At 48.4% G+C, this 21,176-nt stretch overlaps 2 protein-coding genes across 3 annotated transcripts in view; one reads left to right on the top strand and one right to left on the bottom strand.

The window, feature by feature from the left end:
* The window catches only part of acad11 (acyl-CoA dehydrogenase family, member 11), a 29,522-nt gene extending 8,614 nt beyond the window's left edge, over positions 1 to 20,908 (top strand). The window contains exons 10-20 of one of the 2 annotated variants that reach the window (XM_049010466.1): positions 304 to 381; positions 1,103 to 1,241; positions 2,064 to 2,171; positions 2,667 to 2,765; positions 13,886 to 13,955; positions 15,917 to 16,002; positions 16,138 to 16,209; positions 16,486 to 16,640; positions 19,597 to 19,713; positions 19,942 to 20,051; positions 20,152 to 20,908. In XM_049010466.1, coding sequence (XP_048866423.1) covers positions 304 to 381; positions 1,103 to 1,241; positions 2,064 to 2,171; positions 2,667 to 2,765; positions 13,886 to 13,955; positions 15,917 to 16,002; positions 16,138 to 16,209; positions 16,486 to 16,640; positions 19,597 to 19,713; positions 19,942 to 20,051; positions 20,152 to 20,266 — 1,149 coding nt within the window. In that variant the 3' untranslated portion in view covers positions 20,267 to 20,908. Of the gene's footprint in view, positions 1 to 303; positions 382 to 1,102; positions 1,242 to 2,063; positions 2,172 to 2,666; positions 2,766 to 13,885; positions 13,956 to 15,916; positions 16,003 to 16,137; positions 16,210 to 16,485; positions 16,660 to 19,596; positions 19,714 to 19,941; positions 20,052 to 20,151 lie in introns of those variants that run through there. The other variant, XR_007397382.1, reaches the window with a different exon arrangement.
* On the bottom strand, positions 6,173 to 10,323 carry LOC125739914 (atypical chemokine receptor 4-like). The gene is made up of 2 exons (XM_049010471.1): positions 10,186 to 10,323; positions 6,173 to 7,461 (listed from the first exon to the last, which is right to left on the bottom strand). The coding sequence occupies exon 2, from the start codon at positions 7,449 to 7,451 to the stop codon at positions 6,375 to 6,377; it is 1,077 nt and encodes a 358-aa protein (XP_048866428.1). The 5' UTR covers positions 7,452 to 7,461; positions 10,186 to 10,323; the 3' UTR covers positions 6,173 to 6,374.
* Positions 20,909 to 21,176: the final 268 nt, after the last annotated feature.

Genomic DNA, 21,176 nt, shown 5'->3' with positions numbered 1-21,176 from the left:
AGCAGGAGCCCTTAAGCAGATGAAGACATGCTATCAATCCTGATCTGAATTGATCTTTGGTATGCAGAAGACCTTCATCGATTGGGTGTCTGCTTATTTATGAGAGCCAATCGTCTGCCCAGACCCTTTTTCCAAATCCCGCCATCCTGAGATGGGCCACCTGAGTGTACTTTGACGTTAGTCAAACATTTGCCGTTAGTGTGAAACACTGAGAAGTGAAGTGTGCCAGACAGACAGTGTGGCCGAGGGACCACCTACGTTTGGGTGGCCGGGGGCCCTGTGTGATGACCGCTGTCTCTGCAGGAAGTGGCAGAGTTCTACGTGAAGAACGCTGGCACTCAGGCGAGGTGGCTCACACCTCCCATCATCGAGGAGCTGAAGGTGAGGATCTCTGAAGCGGGGCATGGGTTTCAATCATTCCATCAATCAGGGACCCGAGGTCCAAGCCTTGGAGTCTCATGCATATCATGTTTGTGACTTTGATGCCATTTGGGCATGAAGACAACAACTAAATCCTGAATCGCATTAAAATGTTTATTAAAAGCTAGGAGACTCAGTGGTCCGTTTCCTTTTTAATACATAACCGTAAACTTTCCTAACTCTTTGAGCTGCATTTCTAGCCACTGATGTCATGATGCTCATGTGTTGAGAGAGGAAAAATTCATGCGCTTGATAAAACAGTTATGGTTCATGTTAAGCCATTCCGGTCTAGTTGCATTGGCCATTCATTATAAATATGTATTGTCAGAATAGTTTCAGTAAAACATAAGTGCACCGTAAATGGTAATCCACGTGCTTTGGATCAGGTGTAACGTGGAAGATATTCAGCTACACTTACTACGTTAGAGTTCAGTTAAGAATGACGGCTGTCCTTGCACCTGGACATCGCTCCATCTCCGCTGTCTGTTCTCCCTGGGGTGGCTGGGATGAAGTGTAACGTGGATGATACATCCGCAGTCTTGTACGCGAAGGTGATCTAGCGGCTGCCGCAGCAGCTCATGACGGGCGACTGGGCACCGTGGCCTGTGCCAGCATTCGCCCCTGCCCGGGGTCGCCACAGGCCCCTGTGGATTCATGCCCGTGTCCCGTCTTCCCCCTCCAGGCTCGGGCTCGGGCCGCTGGGCTCTGGAACCTGTTCCTGCCCGCTGTCAGCGGCCTCAGTCAGCTGGACTACGCCCACATTGCCGAGGAGACCGGCCGCTGCTTCTTCGCTCCGGACGTCTTCAACTGTCAAGCCCCTGGTTGGTTATGCGGGCACTCTAGTTGCATTTCTATTTTTGCATCTCTGGTTCTTTATTTTATTGTCCATCCACCACCAGGCTTTATTTACATATTCCCTCCCATTCGTTGCTTTGTATTTACTCTCATTTTTATATCACAGCCTATTACTTACCACCCCCGCAAATGCATATCCCTGCCCATTTGTTACATTGTTTATACTCTGCCCATCACCAGGCTTATTTACATAACCCCGCACATTTGTTGCATTGTTTATACTCTGCCCATCACAGGCTTAATTACATAACCCCGCACATTTGTTGCATTGTTTATACTCTGCCCATCACAGGCTTATTTACATAACTCCGCCCATTTGTTGCATTGTTTATACTCTGCCCATCACAGGCTTATTTACATAACTCCGCCCATTTGTTGCATTGTTTATACTCTGCCCATCACAGGCTTATTTACATAACTCCGCCCATTTGTTGCATTGTTTATACTCTGCCCATCACAGGCTTCTTTACATAACCCCGTCCATTGCTTACCCACCACTTTCACTGCTCCTTTTCCTTCTCAGTCCTCTGTGGCTTGTTGATCAGCCCAAATGCCCTTCTCTTTGTACCATAATACTGTTATTGTTTTATTTTCCAAATCTGTTGCATAGTTGTTAAAGCATAACAGGGATTAAGTGAGTTAATTGTCCTTGTGAAAAGTAAATAACTAGTACTGTTAACACCTAAAAGTAAAACACTAATGTGTGCCGTCATTAGGGATGGCCTTCTCGCTGAGTAGACGAAGCACCTTCTGGCTCTGAGCCCACTTTGCCCATTCCCCCTCCCCAGACACGGGAAACATGGAGGTGCTGCACATGTTTGGCAGCGAGGAGCAGAAGAGACAGTGGCTGGAGCCCCTCCTCCGTGGGGAGATCCGCTCCTGCTTCTGTATGACAGGTGAGTTCTGAGGCATGTGGTTTAAATCCCAAGGGGGGCAGGCAGCCTTTATACCTTGTCGGGGGGGGGGGGGCTGGTAACATTGTATGACTAGATGGTAGAACTATGTGAATGAGGGGCACACCAGTAGTAACAAGGGCGACCTGGATCAAGCTGTGTGGGAATTTGCATCTGCCTCTGTGAGTGAAAGTTATGACTGTGAGTGGGACCGACCATGTACTTTCGTAATTTCACTTGTGTAAATCCGGTCTTGTGGAAAAAAAAAAATGCATGCCATACACATTATTTACAGTGCATAAACAAAGTATGTGATACATTAGGTGCATCACTACAAGGCAGGCACCTGCCTTTCCCCAGTTCTCCTGTGTCTTTTGCTGTGAACGCATCTATTCTAATTAGTGTAGTGCTTTATACAAATGTAAAGAGTAAATTTCATTGGCAAGGCCTGTGTTTTAATACAAATAAGACCCCTCCCCTCCACCCCGTGTTCCACAGAACCTGACGTGTCCTCCAGTGATGCCACCAACATCAGGTGCAGCATGCGGCGGGCTGGAGACCATTACATCATCAGCGGGAGGAAGTGGTGGAGCAGCGGTGAGTGACAGTCTGGCCGCGCATCTGCGCAGGAAGTTCACAGGCTCTTTAGTCGCTGGGGAACATCTCTGGCCCATTCAGCATCTCAAGTAAACACATTCTTGTACAGGCCAATAAAAACGTGCTAGTCGTGGATTTACAGTAATGAATAAACACGCTGCATAGGAGTTTTCTGTAAAACTTCAACAGGGACTTCTGCGTTCCACTCAGAATTTACCTCTGTGATCAATAATCTTCATTTTAAACTGGGATTGTAGCGGTCTTTGTATGTGTGTCTAACCCAAATCATTTAGATGTTTTAGTTGCCTTGTGACACAATTTATTTAGATTAGTTTTTTGGTAGTTTTGCTGTTATAAGATACTTTTCAAAACGCCTTTGCTAGGTTAAAAAGTAAGTGGTACCGATTGGACTCATATTATCCAATCAAGTTAAGATACCAGGATGAACATCACAAGCCACCAATAATCAGTATGTGACATTGGCAGAAGCCTCTTCGGGTTTTTTGAAGTGTTGTGTAGCTTCTGCAGTGTTCTCTCTGCGCCTGAGGGTGCATTCGAAACTGCTTACTGTACAGTAGTTACTGAATTTCATTGGAAGCATACCTGTCCACCGTCAGTCAGAGGTGTAAAGTTCAGGTCCAGAAATAAAAATCCAGATTTTGAAGATTTTATTTCAACCAACCAGTTGAGTACTCTGTGACTGTGACACTTAATGCTGGTTAATTTGAACAAAATCTTCATCTGGATTTTTACTTTCGGGAACTGAAATTTCAATGTAGTACATACTCTGTGTTTGCATGGTAGTGTGCTTTGCAGCCATATGCAGATTGAGGGCCTTGGGTCGCGACCTCATGAATAGGCAATTCAACTGCATCTGCCTGTAAAGTCGGAGTCCATTTCTTTTGAAGATTGTTTTACAGGCTGCAGTAACAGTGCTCTACAGTTTGAAGTATCTAACTAGCTAGCTACTGTAAAGTGATGTTGACCTTAGAGATTGTCATTATCAGCCAATAGTCATTAAAAATCAAGATACCTGCCTCAGTCTGATGTCAGTCTTGGCTGATATTGCTGGCCAGTATTTAAACTATCGCTATTCAACGTAGCACTGGAAATAGAACATCATAAAATAATAGCAATGATCACTTTGGGATTTTCTAAACTGGAGGGCGAGGGATTTCATCCTTTCATTCACTGCTAATAGGAGGTTCCAAAGTACTGACCTACGAAATGTTTGTCATTTATAATTAAATCTGACCCTCCGATCCAACTTCTGTTTTCCACAGAATAAAAATATGACGTGACGTCATTCTGCTCATCCGCCCGTACATCCTCGCTTGCCCCCCCCCCCCAATCAGGTCTTTTGTCTTTGTTTACCCGTACAGTTTAGTAGGTGGTCTTTTCACAATTAACACTGGTTTGTTCCTCCTATATGTTCCATTAGTGCAAAGCTTTTTTTTAAAGGGTTGAATTTAGGTTATCAAGATAATCTATTAATTGTAATAGAAATGAAAGATTTCCAATGCATCAAATAACCTTGAATAGTCTTAATCGGTTCTTACTTTAGGGGTTGTTGTGTAGTTGTTGAGTAGTTCCTGCTCCAGAGCTACTTACACTTGTAGTAGAAGCTCAACCTAGCTGCACTTATGCCTAGTTCACTCCTTGACAGTATGAATATCTGCATTGTTCCATTTTCCTCACTTGTATATCACTTGTAAAATGTATGCAGATTGAACCTATTGGGCTTTGGTCATAGGGTTCAATTGTTCTCAAGTTTTGTTGGCCATTTTCCTTCTGAGCATTTTGTTATCCACTGAAAATTGCAGCTGAGCTAAAGTGGATTTTGTGTCACCTTTAAATCTCTCGCTGGGATTTCTGTGAGGAGGGAAGAGGGACCCGATTCTTAAAGAAAAAAGGAGGTTCTGTAACTCGATGGAAGCTGTTGCCTGCCAAAGTGGCTAGAAAGAGCAGAGATTGAAGAAAAGCCCAGTCCTGTTCATGGGAGGAGAGCGAACATCATCAGCTGTTATGCTGCAGGTCTTCATGAAGGTGACGGGAGGTATTTCTGCTCTCAGCTGCACCCTTTCACTGCTGATTGCAGCGAATCTGTCGCAGTGTTTCTCAGTGATGAGAGCAGCAGTTCCGGTCCCACAGCTCATGAGGACTGATCTCGTGATGGATGTCCCTCTTCATATTCCCTTGTGTCTCTTCTAATTAGGTCACTGTGGCTTTTGAATTATAGTCTTTCTCTGTCTGTTTCTCACCAGCGTTGTGTTTTATTTAATTTAATTTTAAAATCCAAGTGTCTCGTAAATTTTTCTTCACACACTTCCTTTACACGCGATGAGTGGTCTTCGAGAGGTTTTCAGTCTGTGCTCAGCGGACTATGTAATTGGTCTGTCGTGTGTTCTTTGCTCCTGCTTATGTATCTGATCCTGGATCAGTGCACATACACCTAGTGGTTGATCCTTTTGTTGGCACAACTTTTAAACCCGTTGGCTCCAAATGTCCTTCCTCTTTTTCCATCCAGGCCGTGTGTGTGTGTGTGTGTGTGTGTGTGTGTGTGTGTGTGTGTGTGTGTGCGCATAAGATACACACATGTAGCTGATCACGACTGCTTTTTATTCATTATTTTGAGCCATTGTCTGTAGTAGAAGGTTACAGATGTTCCTTCTGTTAAACATTGTGGTTTTGTTGTCTTCCGAAAGTAAACATTCTTGACCGAGGGGCTGTGTGATCTGTCCCTACTGTGTCTACCCCCCCCTGCCTCCGCACCCCGATCTTTCCTGCACCTTCCTGCTCGGTCAGTCTTCTCCTTCAACATGCCATTTGTGACCTTAGCGGTCCTTTACTCTGGGGATGAATGAAGATCGGGGGGATTTGTCCGCTCGATGCCCCCACCCTCCGCCCCCCCCCCCAAGACCACGCTCTGGGATTCAGTCTGACTATGCCGATTACCCGAGGGTCTTCGGTTTCCGTTAGTTGTTTGTTGTTTCCTCTTTATAACCCATCTCCCGAAGCTGTTCCCTGCCGAACCCTAACCCCCTGCCCACCAGACCTCCTAGGGAGTGCAATGATCTCAGCGGGGGAGGGGGCAGAGTTCTCTGTTCCTTTTGTTGTTTTCCTCCATCTATTTTCCCAGCATGCTGACACTGGGACAGTTAGAACTGCTCTGCACTTTACCATTTCTTTTTTTAAGCTCCTAGAATGCGGCATCATACACCCAGATTGAGCTCAAACCCCCCCCCCCAACCCAAGTGTGTGGTGTGTCCACAGATTGGAAACACATGAAGGGAGAAGGAGTTTCTGAACTACACCCAGCAGGGAAAAAAGGCCAGCGTTTGTGGTTCTGGGGCGATTTGCTTTGTGAGGACTTTGCGATGGTGATTTAATTTGTGCAATGGCTGTGGTGAAGTTAAGAAAACATAGTTGTTTTATTAGTTAAAAAAAATATGGAGCAGGCATAGATACAAAACTATACAAATGCATTTTGTAAAAACCACTATGAACTGGGAAGTTATGCAGGATATATGTCGTAAAAGTTGGAGAGTCCCAATAATACGCAGTGTTGTGCTTAGATGTTTCAGACATCTGTGTGTTGCAGCTCCAGGGTCATATAGTAAACTGGCTGGTGTCCTCAGACGTCTCGTGGGAGTTGAGGGAGATCTCCACCTCTCTTGGTTGTTCCCGGCCATGCCAGGTCCTCCTCCGCTGGCCGAAGGCCTTCATTATCTTGAGGAGGTACTGCCGGAATGAGGAGCCCAGGAAGGCGTAGAGAACAGGGTTCAGGCAGCTGTGGGTCAGCGCCAGGCTCTCTGTCACCTGCATGGCCCGGTCTAGGCTCTTGCTGCTCTCGCATTGCGTGACCAAGTTATAGATGATGTCCATGGCGCGCCAGAACTTCACCACATTATAGGGCAGTTGGGTGAGGAGGAAGGTGCCAACCACGGCCAGCAGCACCCTGAAGACGTGCCGCTTCCTCCCCTGCCTGGCCTCGGGGAGCCTGCGGATGGCCCTCGCCAGTCTGGTGTAGCAAAACAGCATGACCAGGAAGGGCAGCAGGAAGGCCAGCACCACCTCCAGGATCTCCAATGTGGACTTGGTCGCCACAGCCATGTTGGTGGAGTAGACGGCAATGCAGGCCTTCTGGCTGGACGTGTGCTTGACCGTGGTAAAGATCAAGTCCGGGACTCCCAGCAAGAAGGCTGCCACCCAGACGGTCAGGCAGACCACGATCCGCTTTCTGCCCTGGGCCACCGGGGCCCCCCTGGCGCTGACCGTAGCCAGGTACCGGTCCATGCTGATGCAGGCCAGGAAGAACATGCCGCAGCCGAAGTTGACGGCGTAGAGGACAGAGGTGACCTTGCACATGGCCACGCCCAGCTGCCAGCCGTGGACGGCGTCGGCCGCCCAGAAGGGCAGCGTGAGCAGCAGCAGGAGGTCGGCCACCGCCAGGTTCAGGATATACACGTCCGTCATGGTCTTCAGCTTTTTGTACCGCACGTACACGGCCACCACCAGCGAGTTGCCCGCCAGACCCAGGACGAGCGCCAGCCCGTAGATGACGGGCAGGAAGGCCCCCCCGAACAAGCGCACGTCCTGCTTGTCGCACAGCGTCGCGTAGTACTCGTAGAAGCTGTCGTTATCGTGCTCGCCATAGTCGAAGTATCCTTCTTCTGTGTCCTCCATTTGTAGACACCTATTAAAAAGAAACAGGATTTGTTCGATGGTAAGTTTAAAAAATGAGAACTGAGGAAATAAAAGGTGGCCGTTAAATATCTGTCGAATAGAAGGGGGTGTTTTTTAAGGGCCTGGGGGCCGTTCTAAGGGCAATCTTGAGATGTTTTCGTAAAGCTCAGTGAGCGATGTACAAACCAGCCGTTTGGCTCATTCAGAGCCAAATACATCATCGTTTCAAACCTGAATGCCTTTGACTGCTCCAAGATTTAACACAGGCTTCGTAACGTGTCGCTAACCGTGAATTGCCGTCTGAGAGAGAACCTGAGGTACCTATTTTATTTTGCTGTGGCTGCTGCTTTAGGATGGTTCTTAACGTCCCGCCGTCTTTTCCCAGTTGTCCTTTAGTCAGTCAGTCAGCATTCAGCAGCAGAAGGAATGTGTCCTTTTGCGTGCTTCTCCAGAGCTGCGGTTTTGTAGGTGTTAGCGGTGACTCAGGTGCACTCATGGTCTTCAGTGTACACAGCACGTCTCTCAGCCGGTATGTGTGTGACGGCGAGCAGGTCCGTCCTGCCGGTTAGCACAGTCACCCGCAGGTGCAGAATGAGAGAGAGGTTTCTGGCATTCTGCCGGCTTGCGTTACCTCCGGTACGATGCGCCTTCCACTTTTAATTTATGTGGCTGTCTGTCAGCGACTCTGATCAGAGTGCATCGTATGGTTTTGAGGAAGACGGACTTGAGGCGTTGCCTGTAGCTGGTATTCATTGAAAACATCACCCCCTTCCCCCCAAAAAAAAACTAAATACAATGTCCCACACGCACTCAAATTTATATGTAACAAAATTTTTGTTTCAGTCCGGCGGTAAAACTTGGAATGAGATCCGCTGTCAGTCAGCCTGAGTGACACCTGAGGGCACAGCCCTGACAGTGGGGCTGAGGCCTGCTGGCAGGAGGGAGCGAAGGAGCCCATGCTGGGAATGTGGTGTGGAAGCGATTGAGGGGCAGGGGGGCGAGAGGCCTGTGCTCTGTCAGGGGTGTGTGGTGAGCCAGATGGAGATGATCATTAGAGACGGAGCGGCCTGTCGGCAAATTGGATCCACCTTGGCTTCTCCCTGTATAGAAGAGAGGGCTGTATTCGAGGAAAGCGGGTGTCCCTTTATGTCCACCCAGGAGTCAAATGTTGACTCTTCTCCCACCCCCCCCTTTTGCTAATGGAGATGTTTGGACCTCTGAAGGGATGGCAGAGACATTAGCTGCTCTTAGTCGCCCCCCTGAAAGATGGAGTATAATGGGAGTCATTATCTCCTCCTTTTGGATTGGAGCTTCTCACCCCCCAAGCCCTCCAGTCTCCTGAGCCTGGCCAGCTAATAAAATCAGGCTCTGCTCCTGCTTTAAGCTGCTCCTCCATCTCACCGGAGGAGTGACTGTGTTTCGATGAGCCCAATGGGGCTCATCCCCCCCGGGCTGCCCGAAACGCGGCACAGGAGCGGCTGGTGGCTGGCATCTGCCCGGCCTCCCATCAGACCTCCAGGGAGGAAGCTGCAGTCCTCACCGCGACATGACAGCAGCCAGGTTTCAGGCTTCCCAGGTGTCAAACCGCCAAGCCTGACGTGAGGCAGTTTTCCGTACGCGGGGGCAAATACCTCCAGCATTAGCACAAAGCTCCCCATGTGTGCATTTCTGCACGTTATAAGTATGATGATGTCTTTGAAATTTAACACCGTTTTGCACAGACTGTGCAGCAAACCTTCTGTTTAGGTAGATCAGAAATATGGTGCTTATTTAGGGTGCTGTGTTTGTAGGACATCTCGTACTCATTTATTGTTTTTATTTCAGTAATCAGCGATACGCTACCTTCCTTTTACCCAGCTTTTAAAGAAAAAAATTATTAAAAAAAGGAAACTTAGTGCTTTAGCATGCGATAGTGACCAAAATCACCCATGGCTAGCAGAACTATTATGTATCAGCTTTTTTAGATGCGTAGCATTTGCACTGTAGATGCATGGATGTTTTAAATAGTTTGTCCGTCTCTCAGGCTCTGACTCTCTTATCCTCCTGTTGTTGACATGCTGAGATCTGTTGAGTGTAATCGGTGTAGGTGCTGCCCGCCACGGGATTCTGCACTCGTGCCAAATTAAGCGGTAACGTCAGAACCTTCCTGTCGCTTTGCCGGCCTCCTGAAACCGAGGTACGGCGCGATGGAGTCCGGCTGCCATCTGCTCGGTGTGTCAGCCCGCGGGCTAAGTGCTGATCCGGCACTCCCGTCACAACCGAAAATCAGTCAAGGGTACCTTATCGAGGGGATTATCCTCGGAATAAGGCAGTGTCCCTCGTTGCCGTGCGTTCGGTAGCTTGCAGTTTCCTCTCGGTCTGAGACCGTTGCTTGCATAGGACAGCCCCCACCGTCACCTGAATGGGAGGCTGCCTGACTAATCTCCTGGCGGAATTTCCAGAACCTGCTTGGGATTTTAACTCGCTCCGGACATGCAGGCATGCAGGCTTCGGCGCTCGTGCCGGGACACGGGCAGCATCGCCGCCTTCCCCTTCGGTAGCCGTAGCGACAGTTCTACAAGTCCTGCGCTGCTCTGAGTACGTGCACATCCGAGTCGCATCAGATCTGCACTAGCGTGGCTCTTTTGTTTTGGACTCGGACACATGCAGTCAGTTCCTGATGGCTTTGTCCCATTCGCCCTGACGCCGTCCGCTAAAAGATGTCATGTAGGAATAGAGAGGCGTCAGCCCTTACCTCCTCCTCGCCTGCTGACTCGTGGAGATGTCAGACACGCACAGCCGTCCTCACTGAGCTCTCTGTGCCTTGCCTGCGTTCTCTCTGCACTCGTCCACGGCTCTTCCTCCACCCTCTCGCTAAACAGCTTCCAGGAACACCTCACCCGGGCCATGGGGGGTGTGCTCTGAGGAGCGGCAGGCGGGACAGTACAGGGTGGGGCTTGGGGGGGGGGGGGGGCTCCCCCAGCAGTCGCTCTGGCATACTGGGAGGACACCTGATATCAGCTGGTGAGAGGCATGGCTTTTCCACACCTCTGTGCCTTATAAAAGGAAGGTAATTAATATGTGTGCATACTGTCATGTGAGGGAGGCGTAAGGCAGTCAGACACCTGTGCATTTCAGGCTTTGATTGCTGCTTCCTTCCAGCCTCGCGTCTCCTTGTGCTACCAGAAATCCGCAGGTGCGATTGGAATTTACGCAGCCAGGACTGTTCACTGACATGCTTATTACAGGGGCTCCGAGCATTTCTAGGATTTTCCATCTTGTTTCCAATTTTTTTCCGCTTAGTTGACCCCCTCCCCCTTTTGTGATTCACCGTGGAGAATCTGCAAAGTGCTCTGCAGCACCATGTAATTGATAATTTATGTTTCGCTTCTCCTCGCTTATCTTCTTCTGTTTTGAGTTTTTGAAGGTTTTTTGGGTCCTGAAAATAGCGTATTTCTGATCATTTCCAGTGCACGCTTACCTAAAAAGTCCATCGCATTTGGCCGAATGTGGCTTAAAAATGACTTCTGTGACATATGTATAACATTAAAGGTTTTTATCATATATTTCTTAATTCATTTGCTTTTGCTGTTTTATAAATGCAGATGATTTGCTGTGTATATTACGGGAGGCTGGCGTGTGAGGGGGCACTATAGGCGTGTTGGCAGGGGCCAGGGTCCCGTGATGCCTTTGGCTGGTTGAGTGCCGTGGCCCGGTTCTCGTTTCCCAGTGCCCAGCATGGCTCCGTGCCTCCTGATTCCGGAGCAGATGTGCGGATGCCTGGAGGCTGCTGTCGCTGTTCCCCGAAGATGGTCATCTAGGTCTTCCAGAAGATAACAAAAGCGTCATTGTGACTTAATTTATTTTTGCCAGAAAATGGGAAGGCAGTTTATAAGCATTTGTAATTGCCTCTAGGGAGGTTTGCTCAGCTTTCCAGAAAAGGCCGGGTTGTGTTTTTGGGAAAGAGGCACAGCCTGGTCTTCCATTTGACTTCTCTAGCCCTGTCTCTGGTAGCTTCTGGTTGTCCGCACTCTTTATATCATCTATATCTTCTTTAGTTTATTTCTGTTCCTCAGGGACCTGATTTTTATTTGTGTATGTGTGGGGGGGGGGGGGGGGTTGGAGATTATATTTATAATACATTGTAGGGGCCACATGTTTTTTTTTGCACATTGTGGGAACCATTTTTCAGGTCCCCACAAAGATCTGTGAATGCAAGTCTCGTACTTTGTTTGGTGACTTATGGTTAAGGTTAGGGCTGGGTAGGGTTAGGGTCGTCTTGTTGGGATTAGAGTTTTCCTCATAGAAATGAATGGAGGGTCCCCACAAAGATATAATTACAAAATTATATATATATGTGTGTGTGTGTGTGTGTGTGTGTGTGTGTGTGGGGCCATACAGTTACTTCTTTAATGTAGATCTGTACCGCTTCATTAACGGTGTTACTAATCCTTAGGCTTTTGAATACAGCTACTTGATGGGAGGATTGATTGACAGTATAATTAGTATTAGCATTAGTGCTATTAGACATTATACTTAGATGATTCACACCCTGTTTACAAAAAGCATGATGCACAGTTTTGTATATTTTCAATATTAATCCTTCTTCCTCTGTGTTATAGCATGTGACTCAGTCCTGCGGCCTCTGCCCTCTCCGCTCTGCGGCCTCTGCCCTCTCCGCTCTGCGGCCTCTGCCCTCTCCGCTCTGCGGCCTCTGCCCTCTCCGCTCTGCGGCCTCTGCCCTCTCCGCTCTGCGGCCTCTGCCCTCTCCGCTCTGCGGCCTCTGCCCTCTCCGCTCTGCGCCCTCTGCCCTCTCCGCTCTGCCCTCTCCGCTCTCTGCCCTCTCCGCCCTCTGCCCTCTCCGCCCTCTGCCCTCTCCGCCCTCTGCCCTCTCCGCCCTCTGCCCTCTCCGCCCTCTCCGCTCCGCCCTCTCCGCTCTGCCCTCTTTGCTCTGCGGCCTCTGTCCTCTCCTCTGCCCTTTCTGTTCCATCTTCTTTGAGTTGAGCCACTTAGCCCCTGTCTCTGTGGTTACACTGGCTGTAAGCTCCAGCGACCCACTGCATCCCAACATTCAGTTGGGCATTCCTATCGCTGTTCTCGATCAGACCTGCTGTTGAAATTTAGAACCGTGGGATAAAGAGTGAGATAGCAGATATATAGTGTCTTCTGTCTTGCCATGAACATAGTATGACGAGATAATCATCCCACATGTACCCTTCTGGTCCGGAACGTCCGCACGTCGCTGATGGACAGTGAGAAGGGGCCTTCGGAGGGCTGCGTGGTGGAGACGGGTTTGTACAGTTGGGCCGTTGGGCCATGTCAAGCTGGCTCGAGGTGACACACTCGGGTACAAGGCCCCTGTCCATCAGCTGTCACTGCTGTGCTGTAAAGTGTTCGGAATGTTGTTGTTTTTTATCAGATTTCCTTCCATCAGACATGCCGGGGCTCGTCCAGCATGCGGTCCTAACATTCGCGTGAGTCACCTCAGTGCAAAAGCTCTTCTGTCTTGCAAGGAAAACACCCACCAGGGGTGTCACACGGCGCTCGTGGATGGGCTCCTGTCAGCTATCGGGCCAGCTTATCTGTGTTTATATCACTCTTAAAGAGACACACACACACCAGCTACATAAAGGGACGGACTTCCTCTAAATGAGGGAGGTTAAAGGCTGGAACCTTTTCTTCTGAACATGGGTGTGTCACATGGTATGTTTTGCATTCTGCCATCGCGCCGGTTCGTTGGGTTCTACCCCAAGCATTTCTGCGACATGATGCAGACTGCAGTTCCTGGAGGAACAGAGCCTGCGGCTGAACGTACGCAGCTCAGGCACCCGGAATGACTCCTTGGGAGAAAAAGGCATTTTGGATGATTGATTTGGGGTACTTTGCATTTATTTTGACCCTCATTGACCCCGTCCAGCCTACACCCTTGGGTGTTTTAATTAGGTGGTTGCGTCAGTAGCAGGGAACAGCGGGTTGAAGTGAGCCTGGAAGGCAGAGAGGGAGCTTGGGTCCTTGTGGGTCCAGGATGGGCCTCTCCAAACTCTCCTTGGGTGTCTCTGGATTCTGTTATCACCATGAACAGGTGGGACACAAACAGGTGGATTGCTCTGCCATGACATGTCCAATGTTGCAGATTTAGCCCTGCACATCTGAATGAAATACTGTTCGACAAACTCCTACATTTGTAAGTCAATATGTTTTCCAGTAAATATTTTGTTATGCTAAGTTTCGCCCCCCCCAACTTTCATGGAATTTAAGAGACTCTTAGCGCTTAGATCCAGCCTATTATGCGGCAGCTGTGGTTGAAATTCGGCACCCGAGGCCCAGGGTTTTGCATTAAGGTCCAACATGGGGATTTCTGTTCGCAGTGAAGCTGAATGACACAGGGAAGTGATTTCACAGGGAAGCATGGTTGTACAGAAATAACAATCTGTGGAAATTAATCTCTCTTTCAGGTGCTGGCAACCCCAACTGTAAGATCGCCATTGTCCTGTGCCAGAGCGAGTCACATGATGCCAAGAACAGGTACGCCCCCCGGTCCAGTCAGGCCCATCCGGGCCCTGCTGTCCTTGAGCGGTCGCCCCGAATGTGCAGTGCATTTCCACGTAATGCTTCTCTGTTTGGGTACATTTTCATGGATCTGTTATAAATTCCACTGCAAAGGGAGGATGCCGAGTCTGAGCTGGCTGCAGTAATGTTCAAAGGCCCCCCTCACCTGTCCTGCTGCCTCTGCTGGACATCACTGGTACTACAGTTTCTTTTGTAAGAAGAAAGATTATCCCTGACCAACATCAGCCCTTTCCAAGAAATGATTGCAACCCCTATTTTTTTTATACGTTGGGACAGTCGGAGGTGGACCGGGTCTGATCCTGTTGGACTGGACTCAATTTTGTTTCCTACGCCCCTCTTAAGGTCCTCCCTTTGAATAAATAAAGAGAAGCAGTTTCCTCACCTTCCACTCCACCCACCAGTAATGTGGGAATTCCCTCACTCAGCCCCCACACCGGCCTACCATTCCGAAACCGTTTGTTTAATTACTTTGCCGCCTTGTTGTGTAATTATTTCTTTTTTTGTTAATGCCGTTCTATTTATGACTAAGCCTATAACCACTGCCAGGCAATAGCTCTTTGGCTCATTTAAGTCGTCGTCCCCACATCTAGCGTCGTCAAAAATCATGTCAGCTGACCTTATTGAATCCTCCTGTCAGGCTCTCTTCCCGGAGAGGCCTGAGTTTGAAATGGAGATCCCTCAGTGTGTGCGCAGCCCCTTGTATGTACTCAGGGGCCCCAGCCGGACCCCTACTGCTCATCCAGCTCTGTAAAAGGCTGGGGGGGGGGCAGCAGCAGCGGAAGGAGATTCAGCCTCGAGGCTCACCCAGGCCACAGACATTTTGGAACAATCAAACAGTTAACCTCGTCCGCGCAGTAATGTAAACACCCGCAGGGTCCCCGTGTGGGTCTCTAGTCAGGCCGCACACACGTCTGGTTTTCATTGTCTTTCACTCCAGGCTGTGAAGCTGAAATTTCTAAAGCTTAACATCTTTATTTCTTTGTGTCAGTGAGATGTGGATTTAATATGAGCTCAGACCACGTATACGAGGGGAAAAAGTCCTCAATTTTCGTACTTAAGTAAAAGTTCAGATGCCACACCGAAATGTTACTCAGGTAAAAGTGAAAGTTAGGTGAAAGTGACTCAAAGGGAAAAGTAAAAAACTACCTGGTTTAAATATCAAAAGCCAAAGATGCAATACATTCACATCTATTGATCTTACAAAACATATTTTAAAGGTTTAAATGTAACATTGTAAGTTACGGTGCATCACACTGGGGAAAACTGAATCACAGGAAGATAAGTGGATGTTTTCTTTTTACTCAGAAAAAGAAGTGAAGGTCGCCAGGTTTGTCGGTGCAGGTTACCGGAATGATATTAAACTGTTTTCTGTTCCGTGGAAAACGAAAGATTGATCTGGGGGCCAGATTTAATAATGAATTGTAAACATTTCATAGGCCGGTACGTTTAGACCTCTTCTGAGAGGTGAATGCGATGACTGATGCCCTCGTCCTCCAGAAAACAGCTGACATGTTGTTTGTTTCATCTTCATAAAGACAGTATATGACGCAAAATAATAGAGAAAAATATTGCTTCAGGAATCATGCGAAAATGGCGAAAACCATAGTTTAGCACAGCAATAAAGTAATTGTACTTCATTACCATTATCACCTTAGACCTCTGGAACCTGATCTTTGGAGCCCACAGAGGGAGTGTATTTGGTTTGCGTTTCGGCCAGCAGGGCGGCGACCTGCCCAATTCGCCACCCGTGTGCATTGAAAGCGCTGCCAATGCAGGCAGAACTGGTATTTTGTCTCTGAATAGATTTCAGTGTTTTCAGGCAGAATTTGTCCCCCCCCCTTTGGAAACTGGCAGAGATGGCTGAGCCCCATCCCCCCACAACTTCGCTGTTGAAGCAATACTTTGTTTTCTGTCAGGCATAAGCAGCACAGCATGGTTCTGGTCCCACTGGACACACCAGGCGTGGAGCTGGTCCGGCCGCTGACGGTGTTCGGAGAGGATGGTAAGATGGGGGTGGGGGGAGCTCAATAACCCAATGAGGGGGGACTGTTCTTTCCATTTAGCGGGTAGCCTCGTGGCGCGACACGCTGGCCACCAGAGAAGGAACCCGATGCTTAACCCAGGACTCTTACTGCAGACGCCGTCCACGGCGGCCATTTTGAGATCCACTTCAACGACGTGCACGTGCCCGTCTCCAGTGTTGTTTTAGGTAAGGCGCCCCCCCCGTTACATTTGTGTTCCCACATGCTCGGGTGACTCAGAAGCATCACACCCATCGAACATAGGTGGGCAGGTCCCATAAGTTAATGGTGCAAATCACACTGGTGACTTTGGCATGGCTGTGTGTTAAAATGAAGTAGATATTGGATGTGAATGTTGGGTGCTCCCTGCCTTGTGCCCTGTATGTCCTGGGATAGGCTCCAGGCTTACCAGTGATGGCATACTGGGTGAATGGGATTGGATGGCTGAAAGTGCTGTGTTGCAGGCGAGGGGCGGGGCTTCGAGATCGCCCAGGCCCGTCTGGGCCCGGGCCGGCTGCACCACTGCATGCGGGCCATTGGACTGGCTGAGACAGCCCTGGAGCTCATGTGTCAGAGGGCGGCACAGCGGAGCACGTTCGGGAGGAAGCTGTACCAGCACGTGAGTCCAGGATGGGGGGGTGAGTCACGTGGGGTTAAAATACCTGTATGGTGAGGGTGGAGTTTGGAAAGTGAGTCAGTGTGACGTCCGACAGCCAGAGGTAAACAGGCGGCTCTGAAGCAGATGTGAATTTATTACACACAGACTGCTCTCTGTGCACATGGTGCAGTAAACCAGGGCCTGCACCTTATTACCCCCAGAATACCCCCTCAGGATCCCTTGTAGCTTGCCCCCCCCGCCCACAGGAAACAGAAGAGAAATAATTAAATAGGGAAGTCGAACAACATTCTTCAGGGTTTGGCATGGCTCTGGTCCCACTTATCCAGAAGGTTGTCAGGGGCTTCGAACTTCATTTCAGCCTCGCTAGATGTTCAGCGTTTTTTTTGTGCTCTGAGACGGAGACGTTCTCTGCAGCAAACGCAGACGCGCTGCCTGTGAGCCTCTCCTCCAAAGCCGCCTCTACTCCTCTGCTTCTCTCTCTGCCAGTGGATGCTCCAGCAGTGGCCGGAATGCTCCGATCGGCGCTCTGCCGGTATCTCGGCAGATCCGTGCGGCGGATCCGTGTGCCGTGACTGTACTGGTGGAGTGAAATAGGGCTGGGAAGTTCGTGAGAGCAGAAAGGGTGGAAATCCGTGTGTTTGTATTGATGCGCTTGGCTGTACCCATGGGGGGCGGGGGGCGTCCACCAGGGGGTGCTGTACGCCAATAGGGAGCTGGTGCCTGCAGCTTACCCTCCTGTCGCTCGATTCTGTGCAGCGCTTTATGGCCTGCATCGCAGTCACCGCAGCCTGCATGTCTCTGCGTCCTTCGGCGTTTCACCAGCACAGGCCGTCGGAGCTGTCCACAGCACCCTGGGCCCCTTGGTAACCCCATGTTCTCCCGCACAGGCCAGAGCGGGTGGGACTGGGAACAGAGAGGCCATCTCTTTCCATCCTGCCAGCCTGCACACCCTTTCAATGCATTTGTGTGCTGCTGCCCCCTCGGGGTGTTGGCTGGAAAATGAGGATGGACCTACAACGCAGGCATATCGAGGGAGATGCCAGAAATGTGAACTATAAGAATCATATAGGGCTGTTGCAGTCACGTCGCGACACAATTGCAGTTATATGGTAAATGCACCATCATCACCAGGGCTTGAGATGACGGGTGAAACATTTGTCCGGACGCCGGCTTTTCGGTACAATACGGACGTTTACTTACACCCACGGTTTGGTCAGCAGATTAGTAGTGCACCTAAAATATTAATGAGAGGAGGATTTTGATGCCCAAAAGACTTCTGCTTTCTTGCACTTTGATTTTGAAGGTTAAAGACTTAAAGATGTTTTATTTACGCAACATTTTACTTAAGTCATGTATAATGCATTATAGAAACCTTATGCGTTATAATGGTATTATAAACACGGCTATAACTATATATAAAAAGGCGTAACACATTATAGCCATGTTTATTATGTGATGTGTTACTCACTGGGCTATTAATAATAATAATAATAATAATAATAATAATAATAATAATAATAATTAGACATGCACTGATCTGATATTCAGATTGGTATCGATGCCAATCCTGACCTATTTGACAGCTCGGGTATCGGCCATGTGTGACCGATCCGCATCATATACTTATTTAGTTTTTGGCTCTCTAAAAAGATAGATTTAACATGAAATAGGAGCTATTTGTACAATCAATCCCAGGACAGCTCTTTCCCGTTTTACATGTGTTTTTTGCGGCATTGAAATCGAACCCTAACGCTGCCCCTCAGTCTTTTTTGCTAAGCAGTGGGTGTGAGTACAGTGACTTCCACCTGCTGTGACGTCATGCGCATACCCTTCGCAGTACGCGGAGCGTAAGATGAGACGTGACGATCTGGCAGTATTTTATGCTTTTAACAGAAACCAGTAGCACAGCGATTTGCGTACTTGCTCAATCAACAGGTCCCCAAACGTGGACATCTTGACTGTTGGGTGCAGATCTCGCAACACTGTCCCCTATAAATTACGCAGGTATTGCATCTCCGTATACGTTCCGTTTATTTATGAGTACGTGCACAAAAACCGACGCAAAGAACGCAGGATACGGACCGTGGCTGTACGTACGTGCATACGTATGTAGTTAACAGCAAATATATTTCTGTCTTAACTTTTTTTTTTGCTTGTGGGCTGTTTTGCGAAGTCGCTGCAGCTTGTGATATAAGAGGGGCTGCCATCGCAACAAAGTGTGACTAAGCTGATGCCAATGGGAGAAAAATTGTGTTAAAATTTTTAGCCTTCGCCACTTGCTTATACTTGCTGTGCAGATATTCATATTGAACTGCAAATGCCTCAGAAACGCTTAGAACAAGACGCACAAACGAGGTGAAACAGTATGTCATGTATGTTTGTAATAACCTAATTAAATATTTTTCCATCTGTATTTACTAGCTTAAAAAAATAATGTATAAATTATAACAAAGTAAATATATATATTTCGGAATCTGTATCGGTATTTGCAGTTGTGTATCGGAATCGGATCGGAATTGAAGAAAGAATGTGGATCGGCCCATCCCTATTAATAATTATAATAATGATAATGGTGTAATGAAGCTCTCATCTAAAATGTGCTTTAAATACCTTCATAATGCAGTCCAAGCACCCCTAATTCTTATACTGACTATTACAATGCATTTCGAAACTGTCTATGATGACTACTTTTAAGTAAAGTGTTTATTATATGTTTTGTATATAATGTTATTATATATACCAGTTCCGACATACATCCATTTTGACAAACGATCTGTCTGTCGGAAAGGAACAGAACTTTTGGACTCGCTGTAAAACTAAAATTACATAATTTAGCTCTATTAAACATTTTTTCAGTGTAGTTGGAAATTTGTGTGGTGTGCATACTATATACACACACCCAAACATAATATAGGGTCCTTCCCAGTCATGACGCTACTGCCCCCGGTGGCTGCAGGAGGTAATCGCACACTGGATCGCGGAGTGCCGCATCGCCATTGAGCAGACGCGCCTGCTGACGCTCCACGCCGCCCACTGTTTGGACGTCAGCGGCAGCAAGGAAGCCCGAAAACAGGTTTGGTGCCTGGATTGGGGGGATGGGGCTTGTTCTTTATCCTGTGAGAATTAATCGGAACCTGTAGACGGGCTACCTAATGGGCAAAGACACAGAAGACCGTCCTTGATGTTGGAGAAGGGTGCTTAGTGTAAAAATCACATACAGTAAGTCATCCTATATCAATAATTAACACCTGCTTCCCCCCCCCCCCCCCCCCCCCCCCCCCCCACGACCGCATACACACAGATCGCCATGATCAAGGTGGCCGCTGGAAGGATGTCCTGCAAGGTGGTGGACTGTGCCATTCAGGTGCACGGGGGGGGCGGACTATCAGGGGACTTCCCCTTGGCCCAGATGTAAGTCTGTAAAGCAGCCAGTCTGATTTAACTTTTAGTCCTAAAATCTTGTCAAATGAGCTCACAGTGCTGTGGCATAAAGGTCCCCCCCTTCCTCCAGGTACGCGTACGTGCGGACTCTGCGCATCGCGGACGGGCCCGATGAGGTCCACCTCTCCTCCATCGCCCGCATGGAGCTGAAGGACCAGCTGAGCAAACTCCCCGCCAAGCTGTGACCCTGCATTGCTTTAATACTCCCAATGTGCAGTAATATACCTAGAAATGACCATGCCTCTGCTGCTAGTAGGAAAAAGGCAGTTTCTCCCTCTCTCATTTGAACGTGTTGCCAGTAAAAGGCAAGCACAGGGCTACCCAGGGAAAATGCACATGTGTACGGTATACTGGAATGGGTCTTCTCTATCGCCCTCTGCTGTTCGGAGTTCAGAAGTTCAAATTTGTTCACCCAAACCGTATCTTCAGCATTTTTTATTGGCAGAAATTTTGCATAGCTCATTAGCAAACTACCTTTAAGAAACTGATTCCAGGAACTAAAGATTTACTAAGTGCATTTTGGCAGCAGTGCATACGTGGATCACCAGGAAATTGAATTTCAGTTCAGTTGGTAGCAACCATGTGCATAAATTTCCGCTGGCAGCCGTGGTGCTGCTACTGGCAGAACTAATGATTCCTAATGAGCCTTTAAAAACATTTGATGAACATGTAATGGTACATAATGTATGCGGACTAAAGTGGTCCTGTGATTAAAATCCCCGGATGCCTGTGGAGGGCTGAGCCGTGTGCTGCTGGGGAATCTCTACTGGTTTGCTGCTCCACGCTCTGCCTCATACTGCCTCCAGTTTCTTCTGTTTCTTAGTAAATTATGGAGCTTGGTAATCAGGTCACTGGGACTATTGGAATATAACCAAATAATAAAAAAACCACTTCTGATAGATAAAAGAAAGCAGAATTATTCCAAACTCTCATATGAGCAGTGCTGGGAAGGCACCCTTTTCTGTATAGCTTATGCTGCGGAAGGCACTGGTCACCATCGCCATAGATACACACACAGTATTCCTAGGCATTCTGCTCGCGTTTCAGTCGAGTGCCTTATCTGGGACACTCAGACGTTTGCTGCACGATGTTTAT

The sequence above is a fragment of the Brienomyrus brachyistius genome, chromosome 4, assembly GCF_023856365.1.
Source record: "Brienomyrus brachyistius isolate T26 chromosome 4, BBRACH_0.4, whole genome shotgun sequence".
NCBI classification, from domain to species: domain Eukaryota; kingdom Metazoa; phylum Chordata; class Actinopteri; order Osteoglossiformes; family Mormyridae; genus Brienomyrus; species Brienomyrus brachyistius.
Note: the sequence above shows the minus strand (reverse complement) of the source record. Positions and strands in the feature narration are given on the sequence as shown.